The sequence below is a fragment of the Ambystoma mexicanum genome, chromosome 11, assembly GCF_040938575.1.
Source record: "Ambystoma mexicanum isolate Mex_15411 chromosome 11, UKY_AmexF1_1, whole genome shotgun sequence".
NCBI lineage: Eukaryota > Metazoa > Chordata > Amphibia > Caudata > Ambystomatidae > Ambystoma > Ambystoma mexicanum.
Window position 1 is genome coordinate 39,474,926 of NC_090934.1, and position 18,380 is coordinate 39,493,305.

Sequence of the window (18,380 nt, forward strand, 5' to 3'; positions counted from 1 at the left end):
AGCAGTGTAGTGGGATGTCTGCCAACACCTGCAACACGTTTGTCATAGTCCAGAGTAGGCTGCTAAATGCAACATCCCTGTTATTGCAGGCTTAAACTGGAGGCATACCACAAACAGTTCTAGTCTGATACATGCAGAAGTATGTGGCCATAGATGCGAGGGACGCAAGTTTCCAGTATTGTACATCTCCACCGACACTACCATCAGAAAATAAATCCGAAATACTAAAAAAGCAATTTATTAATTACAAGGAATGTAAAGAACCCATGACGAACCCCTCCTCACCCCCCCCCTCCCCAACCCGGTTCCTCAGTGTGAGAGTTTTCTTTCAGTGTCCCTCTGGTTTTAGCCAAGAACACCACAGCTCCAGCCAATCCTTGGTTAACCTACAAGGCAAACAGAAGTGATCATGGTTTTAAAATATTGAAGGAACGCAGAGGGTACTTAAGCCCCGCTCTTCAACTCGCAATATTCAACAGGAACAGTACCAGCCTTCTTTCAGCCAATCCAACAAGAGATGGCAACCAAGTTCTCGGTAAAGGAGACTATGGCGCTGAAATGTTAGTGGTGCGACATAATGTCGAGCAAAAGCAAAGACCTAGCATTAAATCAGTCCTCAGCCTCCTCCTGGCCCTCTGCCAAAACACAAGGGGGGGGGGGGGGGGGCGGGCGAGGGCATGTGGCTACAGCCACACACCTTGTTCAAATCGCAGTCATGACTTGCAGCCTTAACGATCGTGTCCCAATTGGGGCCCCGGCATGTAACCATATATTTGGTTGCGGTGGAAAGAGCTTCTAACAAATAGCTTGCAACAGAGCCCGGCACATGGCAGTCATTCACAACTTGCTTAATGACAAATACATATATAGCACTATACTATAGTAGAGTCTGCTACAATTCTAATGGCTAACTAGCTGGCACATGTGCCGGGAGCAAGAAACAAATGTTCAAGTGGAAAGGTGGGTCCAGAGAGCCACAAGCCAAGATCACCAAAAACACAAACCTGCAGGTTTTCCACTCGTGTTCTCAAAGGTCCAAAGGCAAAACCCTAACAGGCAAGAGAAACAAAGTTAATATCACGAAGTGAGCTCTGCCCCCATTACCCAAATACAAAAGCACATGCATTTTAAGTCGGAACATGGAAAATGTAATAAGGCAAATTGTTTTAACATTAATGCCGGAACTAATTTATAAAATGTTACATTTTGGGGGATATGTTAATTCAGTGGCCATAGCGCCTTTTAAGGGTATTTTTGTGTATGGCTTCAGGAAATTACAATAGGCATATGCCATTATAGCCTTAACACTAATTTACTGTTTGCATTTTTAAACCGGCTTCGCGCTATTAAACATTTGGTTTTGTGTTGCATATCTGACATATTTTTGTTTCACAATTTTACAAAGTGGTCACAATTTTAAGAAAACGATATAGAACATTAGAATGATACACTTTTTGTGTTACCTTGGTTTGCGTTGCTTGTTAGCTTTACAGATCCTGAGCTCCTGCAGTATTTTTCCTTTAAATAGGGGAAGGGGCAGTGAGGATCTTTGTGTCAGTCACACAAGGACCCTAGACCCATCTCCGCAACATTGGTTACATGTCAGTTAGTCACAAACTACAAAAACAATGTTTTTCTTATTAGTTTTTGTTTTTAAAGTATTTCTCTACAACCATTTATGACAGCACTTTTAATGCTAGGTTTTTCACCCCCGAGCAGTGTGGCTTCAGACCATAATGCAGCAGACATTTGAGCAATAATAAAGAAAGGTGGTGACTTTTTCCTTTACGAAGAAACTGCTCTTTCCCGCAGGTTATAGCATCCACGATAGGTCCCAGGTCCTTATTTTGTGTACCAGACAATACGGGCCCTCCTAAGAAGGCTTACGTTAGGCGAACAGGGGAGAGCGATCCAAACCAGTTAGTGGTGTGGGTGGACAAACAAAAATGACTTGCCAAGCTTAATGCTTAGAAAAGGCAATATACCCTGGTGGTTTACACCAGGGACAGACCAAAATTGACGTGATTTAACAGCCCCTTCCTAAACACAAATGTTAAGGGGACTGCGTTTGTCTGCTTTGACAAAGTCCAGGGGGTGAAAAAGTAAAGGACTAAACAGCAAAGTGTTGCTTGATTTTGAACTTAACTTGCCATTAACTATACGTGTTATAACACTAGAATTTTGTAAGACTGGTTTAACATTTTAATACCTCGTCCAAATGTTTAAAACAATCGTTTTTTTTATTTTACAACACAATTACACAACTTTTTAGCTTGCTCAAAAAACGACAATTCAGCACTGTTTTGATTAAAAAAAAGGACTAAACTTTATTGACAAAACTGCGGCAGACATTTTGACAGAAGTTTAGCTACCTATTTAGGCAGTCTCCACACATTAATTCTCCTACTCACAAACCGGAAGGACGAGTACAAACCCCACAGGATTGGCAACTATGTACAATGGGAGATTTTATGGGTCGCTTCTGACACCACACCCCCTCACCTGCATTTTTTTTTAATCTAATCAATGTGTTGAGATCAGCTTGCAGGACGACCACTAGGGTTGCTCCGTGTGTGCTGCACCCCTGGCAAAAAGGCCACGGATCACTCCTGCTGAACGAGGCCAATTGGTCCAAACTATTTCCCAGTCACTCCAGGGAGGGTTAGCTCCCTGTTCAGCAAGGTTTCAACCGTAATACGAAGGAACAGCATGCAGGCACAAAGGGGCTGGCCAAACCTACACCGGTACTTCAAGGATTGCATAATGAGGTACCTGCTTTAACAGGATCTCAACACAACCGTAATGCGTCACATTTCAACCTACACCCCACAAAGGCAATTTTTTTTTATACAAAACTATTAGTTGGGGCCCATATTCCAACATTTGTATAACCAGGTATTCGAACTTTTAACTATTAAAATGTGAAATACGATAATTTGCAAATATGGTTGAAGACTGCCATCGAGCTAAGATGTTACTTTTGACATTTTACTCATTGCTTTTACAACCGAACAAAAAAATTAAAAAGAAACGGATTTTGAAAGGCAACCTAGGCTTGGGGTTCTGTAGTTACAGCTCTAAGATTTACGTGTAACAAAAAGTATAAAAATAAATAAACTTACGAGCGAACCAATAACTTCACAGCCAAGCATTAGCCCGAAAGTAACTAATTTTGAGAAATACAGTAGTTTACTGTAGAGCGAATCTTCGCTACACTACACATAGCTAAAAATTAAATGGATTCTACGACTATTTTGAGCTCCATTAAAACACTCCTTAGTACAGAAGCCGGTATGAAGGAGAGCACGAAAGAATATAGACAATTACTTGTCTGCCTGAAAAGCAACAGGATGAGTCCGGAAACAGGTATTCGGGGAACGTGCACAATATGCCAGCCGCCATTAACTGCTTAATAGCGTCCGTAAGGATGGTCTCTGTAGGAGCCCTTCGTGGGCCGGGTCGGTGGGGCCTTCAGGGGACGCGAGCTGGTCCAGTCATCTTGTCCTAAGGAAAGAAAGCGTGTAAGACCGAGATCAGCCAAGCAGACTGGTAAAGAGCAGGCAGCGATCGGCATGGGTGAAAGCAGGAGATTGCTAGATCCTTTACATCCTCAAGCCTCAGCGGCCCGCTACTCTACGCACAGATCATGGCTTACTACAACATCTTGCCTCCAAGCCACCGCCCACACTAACAAAATCATTCGGAAGCACAGGCCGCCGTTTCCATGACCATTTGGGTAATGCGAGCGTGCGCACAGCTTCAGTGCCCATCCCAAACCAACGACCCCCCCCCCCCCCCCCAACAGCCAAGTCAGAACGATTCCTGCATCAAAATAAAAGGCACGCACACGCTGTTGAAATCCAATACATCTGCTGGGGCCTACCGTAACTGTCGTAGGATTCCGGCGTCTCACCGTGCGCGTAATCATAATACTCTGCTGTATCTCTAAGAAAGAAAAGCAGTTTAGAAATATCGATCCAAGAGCCACCACCATCCGGAACACATCTAAACGCTACGTTTCCAGCATGCATACAACTTGTGCTGCCCCCTCCACCCAGTCAAGTGCGTGTTAGGCGTGCGCATTAAGGGGACTGCGAGCTCTTGTCAAATGTGTGATCATGGGAACTTGACAGCTACATTACCAATACAACCCCCCCACACACCAACATGCTTGACAGCAGGGGATGGGGTGGAGACAACGGACGGGTATGACAGACAGGACAATGTAGGACTCGAGCCCTGCAAGTTCACTCACCCTTGACCCTGGCTGTAGTAGCCTTCGTACCCCTCGTAATTCTGCTCAGCATAGGTATCCTCATAGCCCTGAAATGGAAAGGACAGTGAGACGCAGCTAACACAGCCAGGAAGTGTGTGGGCACTGGAGGGATGAAGTCACTTTTACACATGGGATGATGGGCATGTACAGCTAACCCCAGTTAACATGCAGCCACATACAAGTTGAACAGACTCAAGTCGACAATACAAACAGCACACGACGACTCCTCACTACCAGACAACAAAGCCACTCACGTAATCGTTGTAGGGCTCTGCAGCAGGGGGCGGTGGGAGTGGTATCCTCTGAATGCCTGGCGGCCTCGCCCTGGTTGAAGGCATTCCTCTGCCCGATGGAGAAGGGGGAACACCACGACCTGAGCTGCCACCTCTTGGGAGGGGCCCTCCTCTTCCCGGAGGGGCCCCACGGGGTCCTAGAGATCCACGAGGAGGCGGTCCACCACGACCCCTGGAAACGTCAACAACCAAACACCGTTCATTAGAACCCGACACGCACCACCATTACCCCGGAATAGCATAACGTAAACGCATCGCACTATACCTGGAAACGGGGGCGGGAGGTGGAGGGGCGCCTCTGCCACGGACCGGTGGGCCACCGCGACCACGTGACGACTCTGGTGGAGCCCCATTCAGGTAGGTCAGCTCCAAAAACTGGTCCTGGCAGATGTCATCCATCATATCCTGGTAAGAGAGAATCCAGTCAAGACAGTGCACGATAAAACACAAGCGAACTACGAAAACGCAGCAAAATCCGAGTGCATGCATTCCAGATACGAGGGAACACTCAGGGGTGGGTTACATGTAGCCACGAGGACCACGCCTTTCACTGGCTAGTTTTGCACTGTAGGGATCTGGTCAAAACGGGATGTGGGAATTAACAGCCCAACCTGCGGCTGTGACGGTGGAACCGACGGCCACTCGCTCATTCAGGCAACAAAAAAAATAAATAAAAAAAAAACCGCATTAGGAATACAATATTGCTTTGTAGGCGCTTTACTTTAAGGGCGACGGCAAAATCCGAGCACTAGCGCGGCAGTAAACGGTAAACCACCTATTACACGTTGGAAAAGAGTACTACGGATTGCAAGTCTCAGAACCGAGTGTTCAACAAGAAACTCGCCAATATTTGCACTGGCAATTAGTGTAAAAAAAAGTGCAGATAGCCAAGTAAGTTCGAAATGGCCCTAATGTTGGTTATATCCATTTATTAATCATGCATGGGATTTTTACCCCCCCCCCCCAAAACAGGCGGGAAGATGTATAGCTCATGGCAAGAAAATACGGATTGTTTAACATGTGTTAAAGAGACAAGAATTCGGTTGCTGCTTTTGAATCCGCTCCCTTTTTCTTCGCGCCCCCTCCCCCAGTCCCATCACGGCTCGCCACAAGAAACCGAAATCTCCACATAGCGTGGGGGGCGCAGTAAAATGCGCCACCGATGAAAGCTGGTGGCCCCAAGTCAACGAAAAAAACACGCCCCTGACGCCTTTCACCGGCAGTCTGCAGTCGACCGTGAGAGCGATGTTTACAGAGCGGGCTCTAACCAGAGAAGGCTGGTTCACTGTGGAAGGGGTGCCAAGGGGGTAATCCCAAGAAAGAGGGCATGCACTAGCCCGGGCCCCCACGGTACTACACAGGACTGGGGAACAGGGCGCTTGCTACAGTACATTACACTAGCAGGTACAGTCATACTTACATGGGAGCTCCTTGACAACCCTCTCCACTGGACCATCCCGTCCTAGAACAAGGCGAGATATTACTATTGCCCTCCTGCTGGCAGAGCCCAACTCAGTAACATGGCTGCCTCGACCCCACACCCGCCCACCTTCTATATAATAGGGTCCCCGCGAGGGCACAGAAGTTAGTACATGTATATTTTTTTTACAGTAGCTGCGATCAAACAAAAGCTAACACTTCACGCAGCCAAGACTGAAAGGGGTTGATCAACCCCACATTGCCCACGCCCTACTTCGTGTAACGCCCACATCAAATCGCATATTGCTGCAGGCACTTAAGTGCCGCATCAAAACCATCAGCTCTGTCCTTTGACACTGGAATGGGAGGGATGATGCAACGAAAAAAGGACACGAAAAAAAAAAAAAATCACAAAACCAAAAAGCCAAAAAACAAGAGGCGAATGGAGAGGAATTCGTGATGAATCGTGTGCAAGTGATAGCGTGTTTAATACATACCGGGACCAGGAACTTTTTCACTTCTTCCATGGCGTGAGACATGCGAGTGTAGGCTTCACACGGGGGCCCAAAGACCTCAATAAACACATGCAGGTCCATGTTCAAATGGGCATATTTCGGATCGCCGCCTTTACGAAGGTCTTCCTCCTACGGGAAAAAAAAATCTGTGTAAAGCGAGAAGCATCCCCGAATTCCACCTTCATAGTACTCTGGGGAGGAGGGGGACATGTTTGCAGCAAGTAGCCAGTTTGCTTCGTTATAGCTGGAATAACTGCCCTGCAGGTCGATGTACTGGCCAACTAAAGTGATTGATGCGTTTTTCCACCAATTAGATTGGCCTAGAGCAGAGTGAAGTTCCAACACAACGTATTGGAGAGCTCGAGTGAGGAGGTGGGGTTCGGGACTAATTGGGTACTGAAATCAGCGAAAGACACTTATACAAAACGGTTATACATTACCAACTGCCAGTGACCTGTACAAAATGGGGCTGCCTTAGGGAACTATGTTGTTTACATGGTTCCCCACATCTGAAAGGGGAGACCAGAACTACAAATCGTAGTTGGGACATTCCAGTTCCACATCAATCATGCCACGCCCACATGTCCATATTCTTTCAGCACTTCAACATAGAGCCAGTAGTTTAGTTTTCCGGCCATGCAGGAACCTGCACACATTGCGTGTCTTCCCGTGTTCACTAGATGAAACTATGGCATGCAGTTGGGTGAAACGTGTGGCTAGCGGTCGCTCCGTACACAGGCACTGAAGCCGGGCTTGTGAGGCCAGCCTGCACACGGTCTGCCCCCCTTTCTCGAGATGTACGTACCTTGCCTTTGTCCCGCATGGAGCCCTTGCCCAGGACGGAAATCTTGGCGCCCGTGTCTTCCTGCAGCCTCTTGATGGTGTTGCCCTGCGGCCCCAGGATCTTGCCCACAAAGTTGAACTGCGGGATAGGGACAAGAAAGGACGGGAGGTTAACGGCGCGCCCCAACAGCCATTGGGGTAGGGGGGTGAACACGGGCAGGGGGGGCTCACCTTGGGGTACTGCTTGACGGGGATGATGACGCGCTCCTTCAGCTTCATGTTCTTGTGCGAGAAGAGGTCCAGGTAGGTGTCCGCCTCATCGTCCTCGCCCTTCTTGTCGCCTTTCTGCACCTTCTCGATTTCTGCAAAGAAGCGGGAGATATTTACCCCGGGGCAAGGCGTGCGGGGAGATGGCGCTACAGCACAATGGCGCAGAGGGTGGGATCCCAACACGGGGCAGAGCGCTGTACACGGGCAGGACACATTGCGGGGCAGAGCGCTGTACACGGGCAGGACACATCGCGGGGCAGAGCGCTGTACACGGGGCAGAGAGCTGGACACGGGCAGGACACATCGCGGGGCAGAGCGCTGTACACGGGGCAGGACACATCGCGGGGCAGAGCGCTATACACGGGCAGAGCGCTGTACACGGGCAGACAGATCACATCGCAGGTCCGGGGGGGTCGCGCGCTATACACGGGGGGGCAGGACACATCGCTGCACACGGGCAGGACACATCGCGGGGCAGAGCGCTGCACACGGGGCAGAGCGCTGCACACGGGGCAGAGCGCTGCACACGGGCGGGCAGATCACATCGCAGGTCCCGGGGGTCGCGCGCTATACACGGGGGGGAAGATCACATCGCGGGGTCGCGCGCTGCACGCGGAAGGAAGAGGCGCCCTGGGCTCCATTTTGAGACTCGGCTCCGGGCGCCATTTTGTTGAGTCCGCGCACGAGACGCCGCCAGGCGGCGGAGCTGCAGACAGGGGGGCACCATTACGGGGGTGGGGGGAAATATGCCCGAAAGCGATCAGGAGGCACCTGAACCGGTAGCCTGTGCCTGCCAGCGCGTTACAAACAACCCTTCCCCGCCCAAAACACGAGCCCATCCCTCCACCCCCAGAGATGTCGCGCGCTTCCCAACCCGACCTACCGGTACTGAGCAATTTCATGGCGTGGGTGAAGCTGGGGTCCAGGCTGTCCTTTTCCGCCAGCAGCTGGGGCAGGTACTTGTTCTCCGGCTCCGATGAAGACGAGGCCGAAGGGGCCGGGTCTGAGCGGCCCCCGCGGGAGCCCTTGGAGAAGCCGCCGCGGCGGGAGCCCCGGCCGAGCATACTCCTCGAGCCCTGCATGGTAGCGAGCGCGGGGGTGGCGGAGACCTGGTGGCGAGGGGCGCTGGCGGAGGTCGCGGGAGAGAGGGCCGGGACGAAGCGAAGCTGCAAGGGGCGCGAGGAGGATGAGAGAATCCAGAACGCGGCGGCGCGCCTAATACAGCCTGGGCGGGACAGGAAGTGTCGTCACCACCAATGGCAGGAGCCTTTACCGGCGACCGCCTCTTAACAAATAGGTGCGGGTGGCGCCACTGCGCATGCCCGAGACACATGGCGCAGGAAGAAATACGGTCTGGCCAGGCGCACGGGCGCAGGGTCACGTGGTGCGCAGTTGGGGAGCGCACGTGGAATGTCTTTGTTCGTTGCCAAGTGTCCGGGCATGGGACGCGGGAGCGCGCGTACACCAGGCTTTGGGCCTAGATGGATAGGGTTGTACTACCAGGCCGCGGCTACTCGCGCATGCGCAGTGCTGCAGGCGCGGCGAGGCACACAGTCTGTGCCCTTTGTTATATTGGCATTATTTTGTTCTCTAAAAATTTCGTGCCCGGTGCCAACTAAATATTTTTTCAGTACAATTTACGTCACTGGGATGTGGCAATAAGGACACCCCTCTTTCAATTCCTGAGAACGCCAATTTTAATAGTACATAACATATATCATATATGCCAACATTCTGCATCACTTTGGAGGGGCTTTGCAGGGTTGGCATGTATGCTAGTATAAACTAGTGTCAGCTAGTAGACCTGCCTACTTTTATCATATGCTTTCTGGCTCATTATCAGAGGTATTTTTTTGTCCCATTTCAATTATCAATGAAACATATTTGAATTACCACGCATACATACCTGTAGTAAATAAGGAGGGGATAAACCAGCTGGATTTAGCATCTTTAATGCTACAGTAACATTAGCGGTACAACAAAATATGACTGGTGCTTTATGAGTCCAGGAACTGCTGAAAGTAAACAGTACAGAGTAGTGCAAAAGATAAAGGCATGTAACGTCTCTTAGTTACTACCATATGTGGAGCGCAACCTGTTCCGTGTCATTTGCACCATCAATAAATGTTCTGGCACGCTTTCCCGGCTTTCGGCAGGTTGCACCGGAAGTCTCACGAGACTACGTGGCAGCGGGTCTCGTGAGATCCCAACACAACTCCCTTTAATAACACAGAAAAGTTTATTGCATTACAAAGTAATCATACTTCACCAGCCTACTGTGGTCCCTTTTCAGAGGATCTTCCTTCCCACCACCTGCATACTTGCCAACCCTACAGATTTAGGCAGTAGGCTACTGCTTTCTAAGCAGTCCAACCACCTACAGACTTCAGTGACAGATCCTGCTGCTTTTTACAGTGGGCGCCAGAACAAATCATGCAACACATTAATTAGTCTCTCTGTAAAGCGGACTGGTAGGTGAATAATTTGATTTGGCTCAGACCAATCCACTGCTACTTGGCTCTGTCTTGCACTCTTGCCGGGCCAACCCTTAGGTGAACCACCAGTGAAGGCAAGTGGCAGAGGGTAACACCATCACACAGCATCTGCCTATCAGACTGAGGGGGGTATCAGTCGCCATGTCATTCAGTGTTCAACTTGCCTTAGATATGTACGTATTGCCAAGGCTGCTGCTACAGAGCAGTGGCAAGCGCTGCCTACCAGCTCTGTGTGATTACCTTCTATGAGGTTAGGTAATTGAATTTGGTGTTAAGGTACCATTCAGAATTATACATTGTTAATATTTAAACATCTTTCCATGTTGTGCTGTTTGATGGGTTGTGTATTTTAGAATGCTTCAATGGTGCCAACAATGTATGTTTTGTATTTTCCTGTGATGTCATTGTTATGGGAATTATTATTTTTGAAACCTGAAAAATCCTACATCTTTTTGGTCACAGAATGTTGGCAAGTATGCACATGTGTCCTGTGCTTGATTCCATTCATGGGATGTTTCTGACGCCTCTTTTTCTGTCTCTCCCTCTGTGATTTCCCTTGTGGTGACTTCTAGTTCTCGCTCTCTAGTAGCCTCTCTGTCAGGGCTTTTACAAGGGGTAAGTTCCTCTTGGGTTCTTTCTGCTATGCAGTGCTTCTCAAACATTGCCACCCACTCCATGTTCCACGTGCGGCCATCCATACGAACATGATTAGTCCCCCTGTGAATTACTTTTATTGGTTGACTAAACTTCAAACCTGTCATTTGGTCCTTGCTCTGTAGTCGTATTTTGATCCAATCGCCTTCCTTTACTTTGCTACCCTGGGTCGTTCTTCTCTGATCACTCCATCTCTTCATGCGTGCTTTGCTGTTTTCCAGCCCCCACACTACTTCAGCCATATCTATTTCATCATCTTCTCTTACTCTGGTCAACCATGGTAGCACCAGTTTGGATGCTGCCCCCCCCCCCCTCAGCATCCGAAACAGCAAAATTTGGGTGATGCCGTTGGGAGTTAATCTGTGGGCCGCAACAGCCTCCTTGACTGTTTTGAGGGGATCCATACCTGAAGCGGTTGCTAACTGGATGGCTCCTTTGATGAACCTATTTGCCCTCTCCTCTAGTCCATTTGCATGGGGATGGTACAGTGCAGCCTTCCTCTGTTTTATGTTATTTTTGTGCAGGAATGGCTCCATTTCCCTTGACAGGAGCTGTACTTCATTGTACGTGAGTAAATAGTTGGCGAGACCTTCCCTCCGAAAAATTGATGTGAGGACCTCTATGAAAGTGGCCGTGGTAATGTTGGGGACACATTCTGCTTCTACCCATTTCAACAGGTAGTCCACCAGTATTATGCCATACCAATGCTCGGGAGCCATTGCCTCTAATGGTCCTATGAAATCCAACCCCACTTTGTGCCACACTGCTTCTGGGATCTCCGTGGGAATCATCAGGGCTTGTCTGGTCTTCAAGTGTTTGTCACTGTTGAGACACTCCTGGCATCTCTCAATCATGGAGTGTATTTCCTGGTCCATGGTAGGCCACCTGTGCGCCTCTCTCACCCTTCGCCGCATCATGGTGTTTCCTAAATGCCCTAAGTGGGCCCTGCACAGGATGATTTTTCTCATTCCCACCAGTGGTATCATTTGATCTCCCTATAGTGAAAACATGGCGCCGATGCACAGCCATCTTGGATATTCACTTCCATTTACCGCAAGAAAACATTAATGAAAGCCTACGTTTTCCTCGGCTCAGCTAGTAAACATGTACTCTGCTGCGGAGACAAGGTCACATATTCATGTCAGATGACCAAGCTGGGGAGAATAGTTATTGTATGGTCCGCCGAAGGACAAGCTAGAAAGGGAGTCAGAGCACACTGCAGGTGCAGTGATAAGGGGCAGTGGGAACGACAGCAAGGAGGGAAGATGAGTTTTTTCCACTTCTAAATTGAATATCCACTCTGTTCCATGTTAATGTCCGTAACTCTTCTATACCGCCACCTGAATACTAATCAAAATTTCACATTTTTCTGCACACCAAGCATTCCTTGTCTCTTGCTGTCCATTCCCTGTCATTGGCCAAGTGTTTGGTGCTGGTGCACCTGTGAGACTTCATTGGTTCTTTCTTTCCCCACTTCCCTTCTCTTGCTTCAGTCACTTGTTTCTCCTTCTTATATTGCTTGGACTTCCCCTGGGCCGGAGCTTCTGTTCTAACTCGATGGGTCCGACTTGATGGTCGTGCAGTTATGTAATGCCTCCGTCCCCAAGTACCGCTCGAGCAGAATGTAAACAATGCTCTAGCAATCTTTGAGGCCACAGGTGGGGAGTGTCGTCGTCAGCCTGGTACCGGGAACGCCGGAAGGACCCCTGAGTGCTGTAAGGCAAAGGGTTATAATCAAGGAAACACCCAAAAGGCAATTTGCAGAGGGAGCAAACAAGATACAGTGACACCAGCGTACCTAAAAGGGGTGGAGCATAGGTAAGAGACCTATACAGACAGCAGGGGAACCCACGGCAGGCTGAGATGATGTACTTGGCACTCCTGGGCACTCCTGAAAGCACCTGGTGCTCAACCATTTATTTCCCCAAGCTGGGTAAAAGGGCAGGGCCGGCCTTAGCGGCAGTAGAGCCCCGAACAGGAATGGCACCCTCCCCTTCCCGTCTCAACTGGGGGGCAGGGACAGGAGCACCACATTTGTTTAAACTCTTCCCGCTCCGCCAACTGGCAGGTAATCACTGGAATAGGGCGCTCATGCAATGAAAACCGCCTTGCTCCCATGTCAGAGCGGGGAGGTAATCATGTGAATAGGGTGCTAATGTAAAACATCAGCACCCTATTATTGTTAAATGTGGCCCGCCGCCGTGGGCGCATTTAATAACAAAAGGGCGCCTGTCGCGCCTTCTCTCACTACTCCAGCTCGGGGGAGTCCTTGAAAGACAAGGCAATTTTGTTTAGGGCATGTGAGAACCCAATGAAATGAATGGACATATAGGTAGGAGGTTAGTTGGCTGAATTAATTAATTCCAACGTGGGTAATACTGGCCTAAAGTGTGTGAGTTGAGAGTTAGTCTCATAGTCAACTCATCTGCTTTTGGCGGGTGACGCAGTGCTCCCAACATTCTGTCTACAGGGCAGGAGAAAGCAGATGATTTCCCTTTTCATAGCTCTACTTTTTCTGTCGCCATGGTAAACTCATCTGCTTTTGGCGGGTGCCACAGTGCTCCCAACATTCTGCCCCCAGGGCAGGAGAAAGCAGAAGATTTCCCTTTTCATAGTTCTCAACATTTTCTGTCGCCACCGGAGGTGAAAACACACAATTTAGCTTTGACAGGTGAGAAGGCAAAAGCTCAGGTGCTGCAATAGCAGGCTTTGTGTGACTCTTTCCCTTCATTTATTATTACTAAAATTGCGCCATTCGGGATGGTTAAACAGGGAGCTTTCTCAGCTACCCTGCCACACGGCCCCTGCTGAGCCTCCTCCTGCCCAGGGGCCTGGGGTCTATGTTCCCCTCGTTTTCTGAGACAGACAAACTAGGGGCTATCCAGCGCTTGAAATCTGACTCCCCTGGGGATGCCATAACTTTGGCCCTTCTGAAGGAAGCCTTGGGTGCTCTGCTCATATTACTGCTGCTGTTAATGCCTCATTTAGTAGTGGGATGATCCCACCGACACCTGATTATCCCTTTGCTAAAGAAGCCCTCCCATGAGCCTGAAGTGTTGGCCAATTATCGCCCGATTTCACTTTTGCCTTTTTTGATGAAGGTTCTGGAAGCTCTGGTCTCCCCTCTGCTTTCCACTTTCCTGGAATCCTCTCATTATTTTGATTCATTTCAGTCTGGGTTCCGGGCCTGAGAGAGGCACTGAATCAGTCCTGAATTCAGTTCTAGTTGACCTAGCGCACTTGGTGGATCGGGGGGGTGTCAGAGTGGTCATGTTGCTGGATCTCTCTGCCTTCGACACGGTTGTCCACCCTACCCTGATCTCCCGCCTTTCTAATGATGGTCTTTCTGGCCGAGTGCTTGACTGGTTCGTGGCCTTCCTGGCCGGCCATTCCCAATCAGTTTCTCTCCCCCCTTTTTTTTCCTAGTCCGGTGTCACTTTTCCGCAGTGTCCGTCAAGGTTCTGCGCTTTCCCCCATTTTGTTTAATGTTTATATTAGGCCTCTTTTGTTACTAATTCTGTCCCACAGGTTCCGTTACTATTTGTACGCGGACAATACTGAAATCTTGGTTCGCCTGGACCTTACTCAAGCTGACACAGCGGTCCGGCTGAGAAAGTACCTTGAGGATCTGGGAGCATGGATGAGAACCAACTGGTTAAAGTTAAACAACAGAAAAACTGAGGTTCTGGTTGTTGGGACTACCTCCCCACTTTGTTTCTGGACTGCAGAGTTCTGGCCTACTTCCCTTGGACCTCTCCCCATGCCTACCTCGTCGGTTAACAACCTGGTGGTCAAAATCTCTGCTTCCCTTGCTATGGGCGAGCAGGTGGCGGCGGTTTGTAAAACCGGGCATTTTAAGCTCCGGACTCTGCGGAAGGTTGTTCCTTTAATTCCTGCAGAGTGTCTGGCCCCGGTGGTGGTAGCACTGGTCCTGGGTGGGCTTGATTATTGCAACTCGCTCTATCTGGCACAACCCTGCTATCTGTTAAACGGCTCCAGTTACTCCAAAATGCTGCCGCCAGATCTATTCTTCGCCCCCCTTTCAGAGCCCATACGTCTCCCTTGTTAAGGCAGCTTCACTGGCTTCCTGTGGAAAACTGCATTCTCTTTAAAGCCTTGTGTATTGTACACCATGCCTTTTATGGCCTGGGGTGGAATATCTGCAGGAGAAATTTCTTTGCGCTCTCGATCCGCCCTTCTGGTGGCGGTTCCCCAGATCAGACTCTTACGTACAGGGGGGACGTGTGTTCTCCGTAGCTGCCGCCAAAGTTTGGAATAATTTGCCTCTCACTCTTCGTGGGACTGAGGGTCATCTTACTTTCTGCCGGCTGCTGAAAAGACTATTATTTTAGGCTGAATTTACACATGGATATTCCTTCTCGCAACCAGCGCCAAGATGCCTTGGGCGTATGTGCGCTCAATAAATTCATTTAACATAACATAGCATAACAGAATCAATTGAAGCGTATTGACAGGTATGAGGCGTGGCGAACAAGACAGCTGATTACAATGCGCTTAACGTCTGCAAAGGCGTGTCAGTTGAGCACTATGATTTGTGGCGGGTGAGAGTCCATTGCATTGCCGAGTTAGGGGCTAAGCAGGTGAATTAACAGATTCCACGGTGGGTGACACCTGCATACATGTGAACATTCTGCATCACTTTGGAGGGCGATTGTCTCGCAGAAAGCGGGAGAATCAAATTCTCCCATTGGATTGCTGATCTGAGATGGTTGAAAGACACTGAGTTGTCCATCCTTACAAAGGTGAAGCAGCTAACGCGCCCAATCCCCTAGGGCCCTGCAAACGTACAGTATGGGGCTAACAAGAATAAATTGCCCAGTGCTTGGAGGATGAACCTGGCAAGCAGAACGGCTCACAGCCGTAGACTTTCACTGCAACACCTGCACCGTAATTATACAGTGCCAGGGTTTCAGTGGTTCCTATTCCCGTCGCATGGGGCTCAAATGGGAATGGGGCCTAGCAATTACTGCCGCCTGACTTACCGGACCATCAGGGCTGTAATGCCCGAGTGTTTCCGGCAAGTCAGGCTGCAGGAACTCATTACAGGTCCTGCGGCTACCGGACCTGTGATCAAGGTCATTGTAGCATATTTCACATGGAAATCTGTGACCTGTACTATGCTGTGTGCTGATCTAATACATAGACTGTGTACATGCTATCATTGGGAGTAAAAGAATACCAGCACAAACATTCTATCACCTTACTCTCACTCCCATGCAGGTGATGCCGGATACCCACTCACGCCATGGCTCATGACACCCATCCAACGACCCCGGGAAAGGCCTACAACCTGGCACACATACGGACACAGGGCATGATAGAGAGGACCTTTGGACTACTGAAGGCCAGGCTCCGCTGCCTCAGCCGATCCGGTGGGGTATTGCTGTACAGCCACATAACGGTTGGCAAAATTGTGCCGGCATGTGAAAATTCCATTGCCCCCCAGACATTGAGCCAGCAGATGAGGATGAAGAAGATGAGGATGATGATGATGGGATGGGTGTACAACCAGGGCGGGGTGCCATGGATGGACTACATGCACAGAGAGCACTTACTGCCAATTTGTTAAAATCAAAATCAACTGCACATGTAGCACATTAGTTTGTAACACTTGCTTTAAATGATTGACACACACACGGAAGAAGATTGTCCACGCGCAGTTATGATTTTCAACCCAGTGTATTATGGAAAAAAATATAGGAACAGGTGCAACAAAAATACACACCCACACGTATCCACCCACCTCCCTAACGTACCTACCCACCACCCAGGCCCAAACTACCTATTCCCACTATGGACCACCCCCACCTCACCTACATACCCACCCATCGCTCAGGCCCCAACTAACTATTTCCACTATGGACCACCCCCACCTCCTCAATGTACCCACCCACCGCCCAGGCCCAAGACACAATATGGCAACATGTGAAACTTTTTTATGTCACACTACACTCTATTTCTTCGGCCCAGACAGCCGCATGGACCTCATCCTGGCGCTGCCAGTCTGCGAGCTGGATGTAGTGGTGTTGGTGGAGGGCATAGTGGGGTTCTGTGTGGGTAGGCAGCTCATGATGGCCTGCAGGGCCAGCGACATTGTTTCTACAATATTGGACTGCACGCTGTTTCCATCACATACCCGTCGTGACATCAACATGTTCGATGTGGCACAACGCCCATTGGCACGTGCAACCCTGCAGCCTATACTCTGGTTGCTCTCCCAATGCAACCAGGACTCCTCCCGTTGGAGCCTGGACTTCTCCAGGTGTCGTTCCACCAGTGCGGCCAGCGTGTCCTTATGTTGCTCTATGCGCTGCAGACAACTGGTTAACTCCTGGAATGATGGTGTTGGGGAGTGCATGGGACTCCTGATGCTGGTTGGGCTAAATATGCCCAGTTGATCTGAGGTGTGGGGGCTCGCATCACACCCTGATGCAGGTGCATCATTCACAGGTCCCTCTCAAGTGCTGTCCACGCCATCAGGCTCTGACAGGTCTGTTGGTGGTGCTGCACTTCCCGGTGTACTTGCTGTGGCAGCAGGGATGTTCTGCTGGGGTGCCAGCTGGGGTGCTGTGGCAGCAGGGATGTTCTGCTGGGGTGCCAGCACTGCAGTGGTGGTGGTTTCCTGAGCGTGGTGCACCTGGGCCGCCGTTACAACACGGGTGTCCGAGGTGCCTGCACCGTATTTCAATTGACGTCTTCGACGATGGGCATGTCCAGTCCCCCTATATGTCCCCGGATGACCCCCGTCGGAGATTGGAAGGCATGATGTTAGTGGTGTCACAGGAAGTGTATGGTAAAGTTACATGCAACACACTCCTCATGCAGCATCAAAATGTGGTTACATGCATTGATGTGTGCTGCGGTCATGTGGGTGTGTATGGGGTTCCACTTTTCTGCACGCCATCTGGCTGTCCGGGGAGCGGCCCATGGGGTACTGGGTGTGCTAAGGTTGATGGGACTGTTATACGTGGCGTTTTGTGCATTGCTGGGGGGGGCAGGTTTAGCTTGATTCACATTCATGTCTTCACACTTTCTGTACTCAACAGCCCCGACAGGTGTCACTGCTCCAGCCTCCACTCCACCGACTCCTTCGATGCCTTTGAGGTGCAGCACGCTGCTACACCTTTCCTCCCACGGTAGCAGCTTCAGTGGGGAATGTGGTCCACCTCCTGTAGCACTGCATTGCTGTCTGTGGGCTGCCAGTATGTTCCGCACCCTGCTGCGCAGGTCATCCCACCTCTTGTGGCAGTCTTTGACCGAATGGGGTGTCACCCCCACAGCTGACACCTTCTGGGCAGCCTCAGCCCATATGGCCTTTCGCCTCAGCTGCATGGTGTGCCTCTAGTCTGCTGTGAATAACCCCCCTGCCTCTAGTCTGCTGTGAGTAACACCCCTGCATTGTTGACTATGTGGTCGAAAAGCAGGGTGAATTCCGCTTCACTGAAGCAAGGTTTGCACTGCCGGCTCACTGGAATCCTGGAAGACATTTCCCTCTGTGATTTTTGACTGTCACAGTAGCTGTGGGCCTTCTGGTACCGGAGGATTGCAGTGGATTGCGATTTATGTTATGGCCACCGCTCTCTTTCCGGTTTCGACCACAACGGTATTTCCGGCTCCAGTGTTTCTGATGCCGCTATGCCCGGCATGCACGCAA

The 18,380-nt window shown here is 50.0% G+C and overlaps 1 protein-coding gene across 5 annotated transcripts; it reads right to left on the bottom strand.

The window, feature by feature from the left end:
* Positions 1 to 222: 222 nt before the first annotated feature.
* Positions 223 to 8,872, bottom strand: KHDRBS1 (KH RNA binding domain containing, signal transduction associated 1). Of its 5 annotated transcripts, XR_011279568.1 has the most exons (12): positions 8,440 to 8,769; positions 7,518 to 7,648; positions 7,309 to 7,425; positions 6,486 to 6,632; positions 5,990 to 6,031; positions 4,835 to 4,974; positions 4,531 to 4,741; positions 4,256 to 4,323; positions 3,884 to 3,945; positions 3,328 to 3,504; positions 1,005 to 1,049; positions 223 to 386 (listed from the first exon to the last, which is right to left on the bottom strand). XR_011279568.1 is itself a non-coding variant. In XM_069622495.1 (10 exons), exons 1-10 carry the CDS (start codon positions 8,636 to 8,638, stop codon positions 3,410 to 3,412), a joined length of 1,212 nt encoding a protein of 403 aa, XP_069478596.1. In that variant the 5' UTR covers positions 8,639 to 8,872; the 3' UTR covers positions 2,302 to 3,409. The 5 variants fall into 5 exon arrangements, 3 of the variants coding, with proteins under 3 accessions (XP_069478596.1, XP_069478597.1, XP_069478598.1); XR_011279569.1 differs by lacking the exon at positions 5,990 to 6,031 and having other exon boundaries at positions 8,440 to 8,768; XM_069622495.1 differs by lacking the exons at positions 223 to 386; positions 1,005 to 1,049 and having other exon boundaries at positions 2,302 to 3,504; positions 8,440 to 8,872.
* Positions 8,873 to 18,380: the final 9,508 nt, after the last annotated feature.

Excerpts from the sequence above, each read along its gene's own strand:
- KHDRBS1 (XM_069622495.1), bottom strand. The coding sequence starts at position 8,638 with ATGCAGGGCTCGAGGAGTATGCTCGGCCGGGGCTCCCGCCGCGGCGGC. Across the intron at positions 7,426-7,517 it reads CCGTCAAGCAGTACCCCAAG|TTCAACTTTGTGGGCAAGAT; the intron begins GTGAGCCCCCCC and ends CCTATCCCGCAG. Across the intron at positions 6,633-7,308 it reads CCATGCGGGACAAAGGCAAG|GAGGAAGACCTTCGTAAAGG; the intron begins GTACGTACATCT and ends TTTTTCCCGTAG.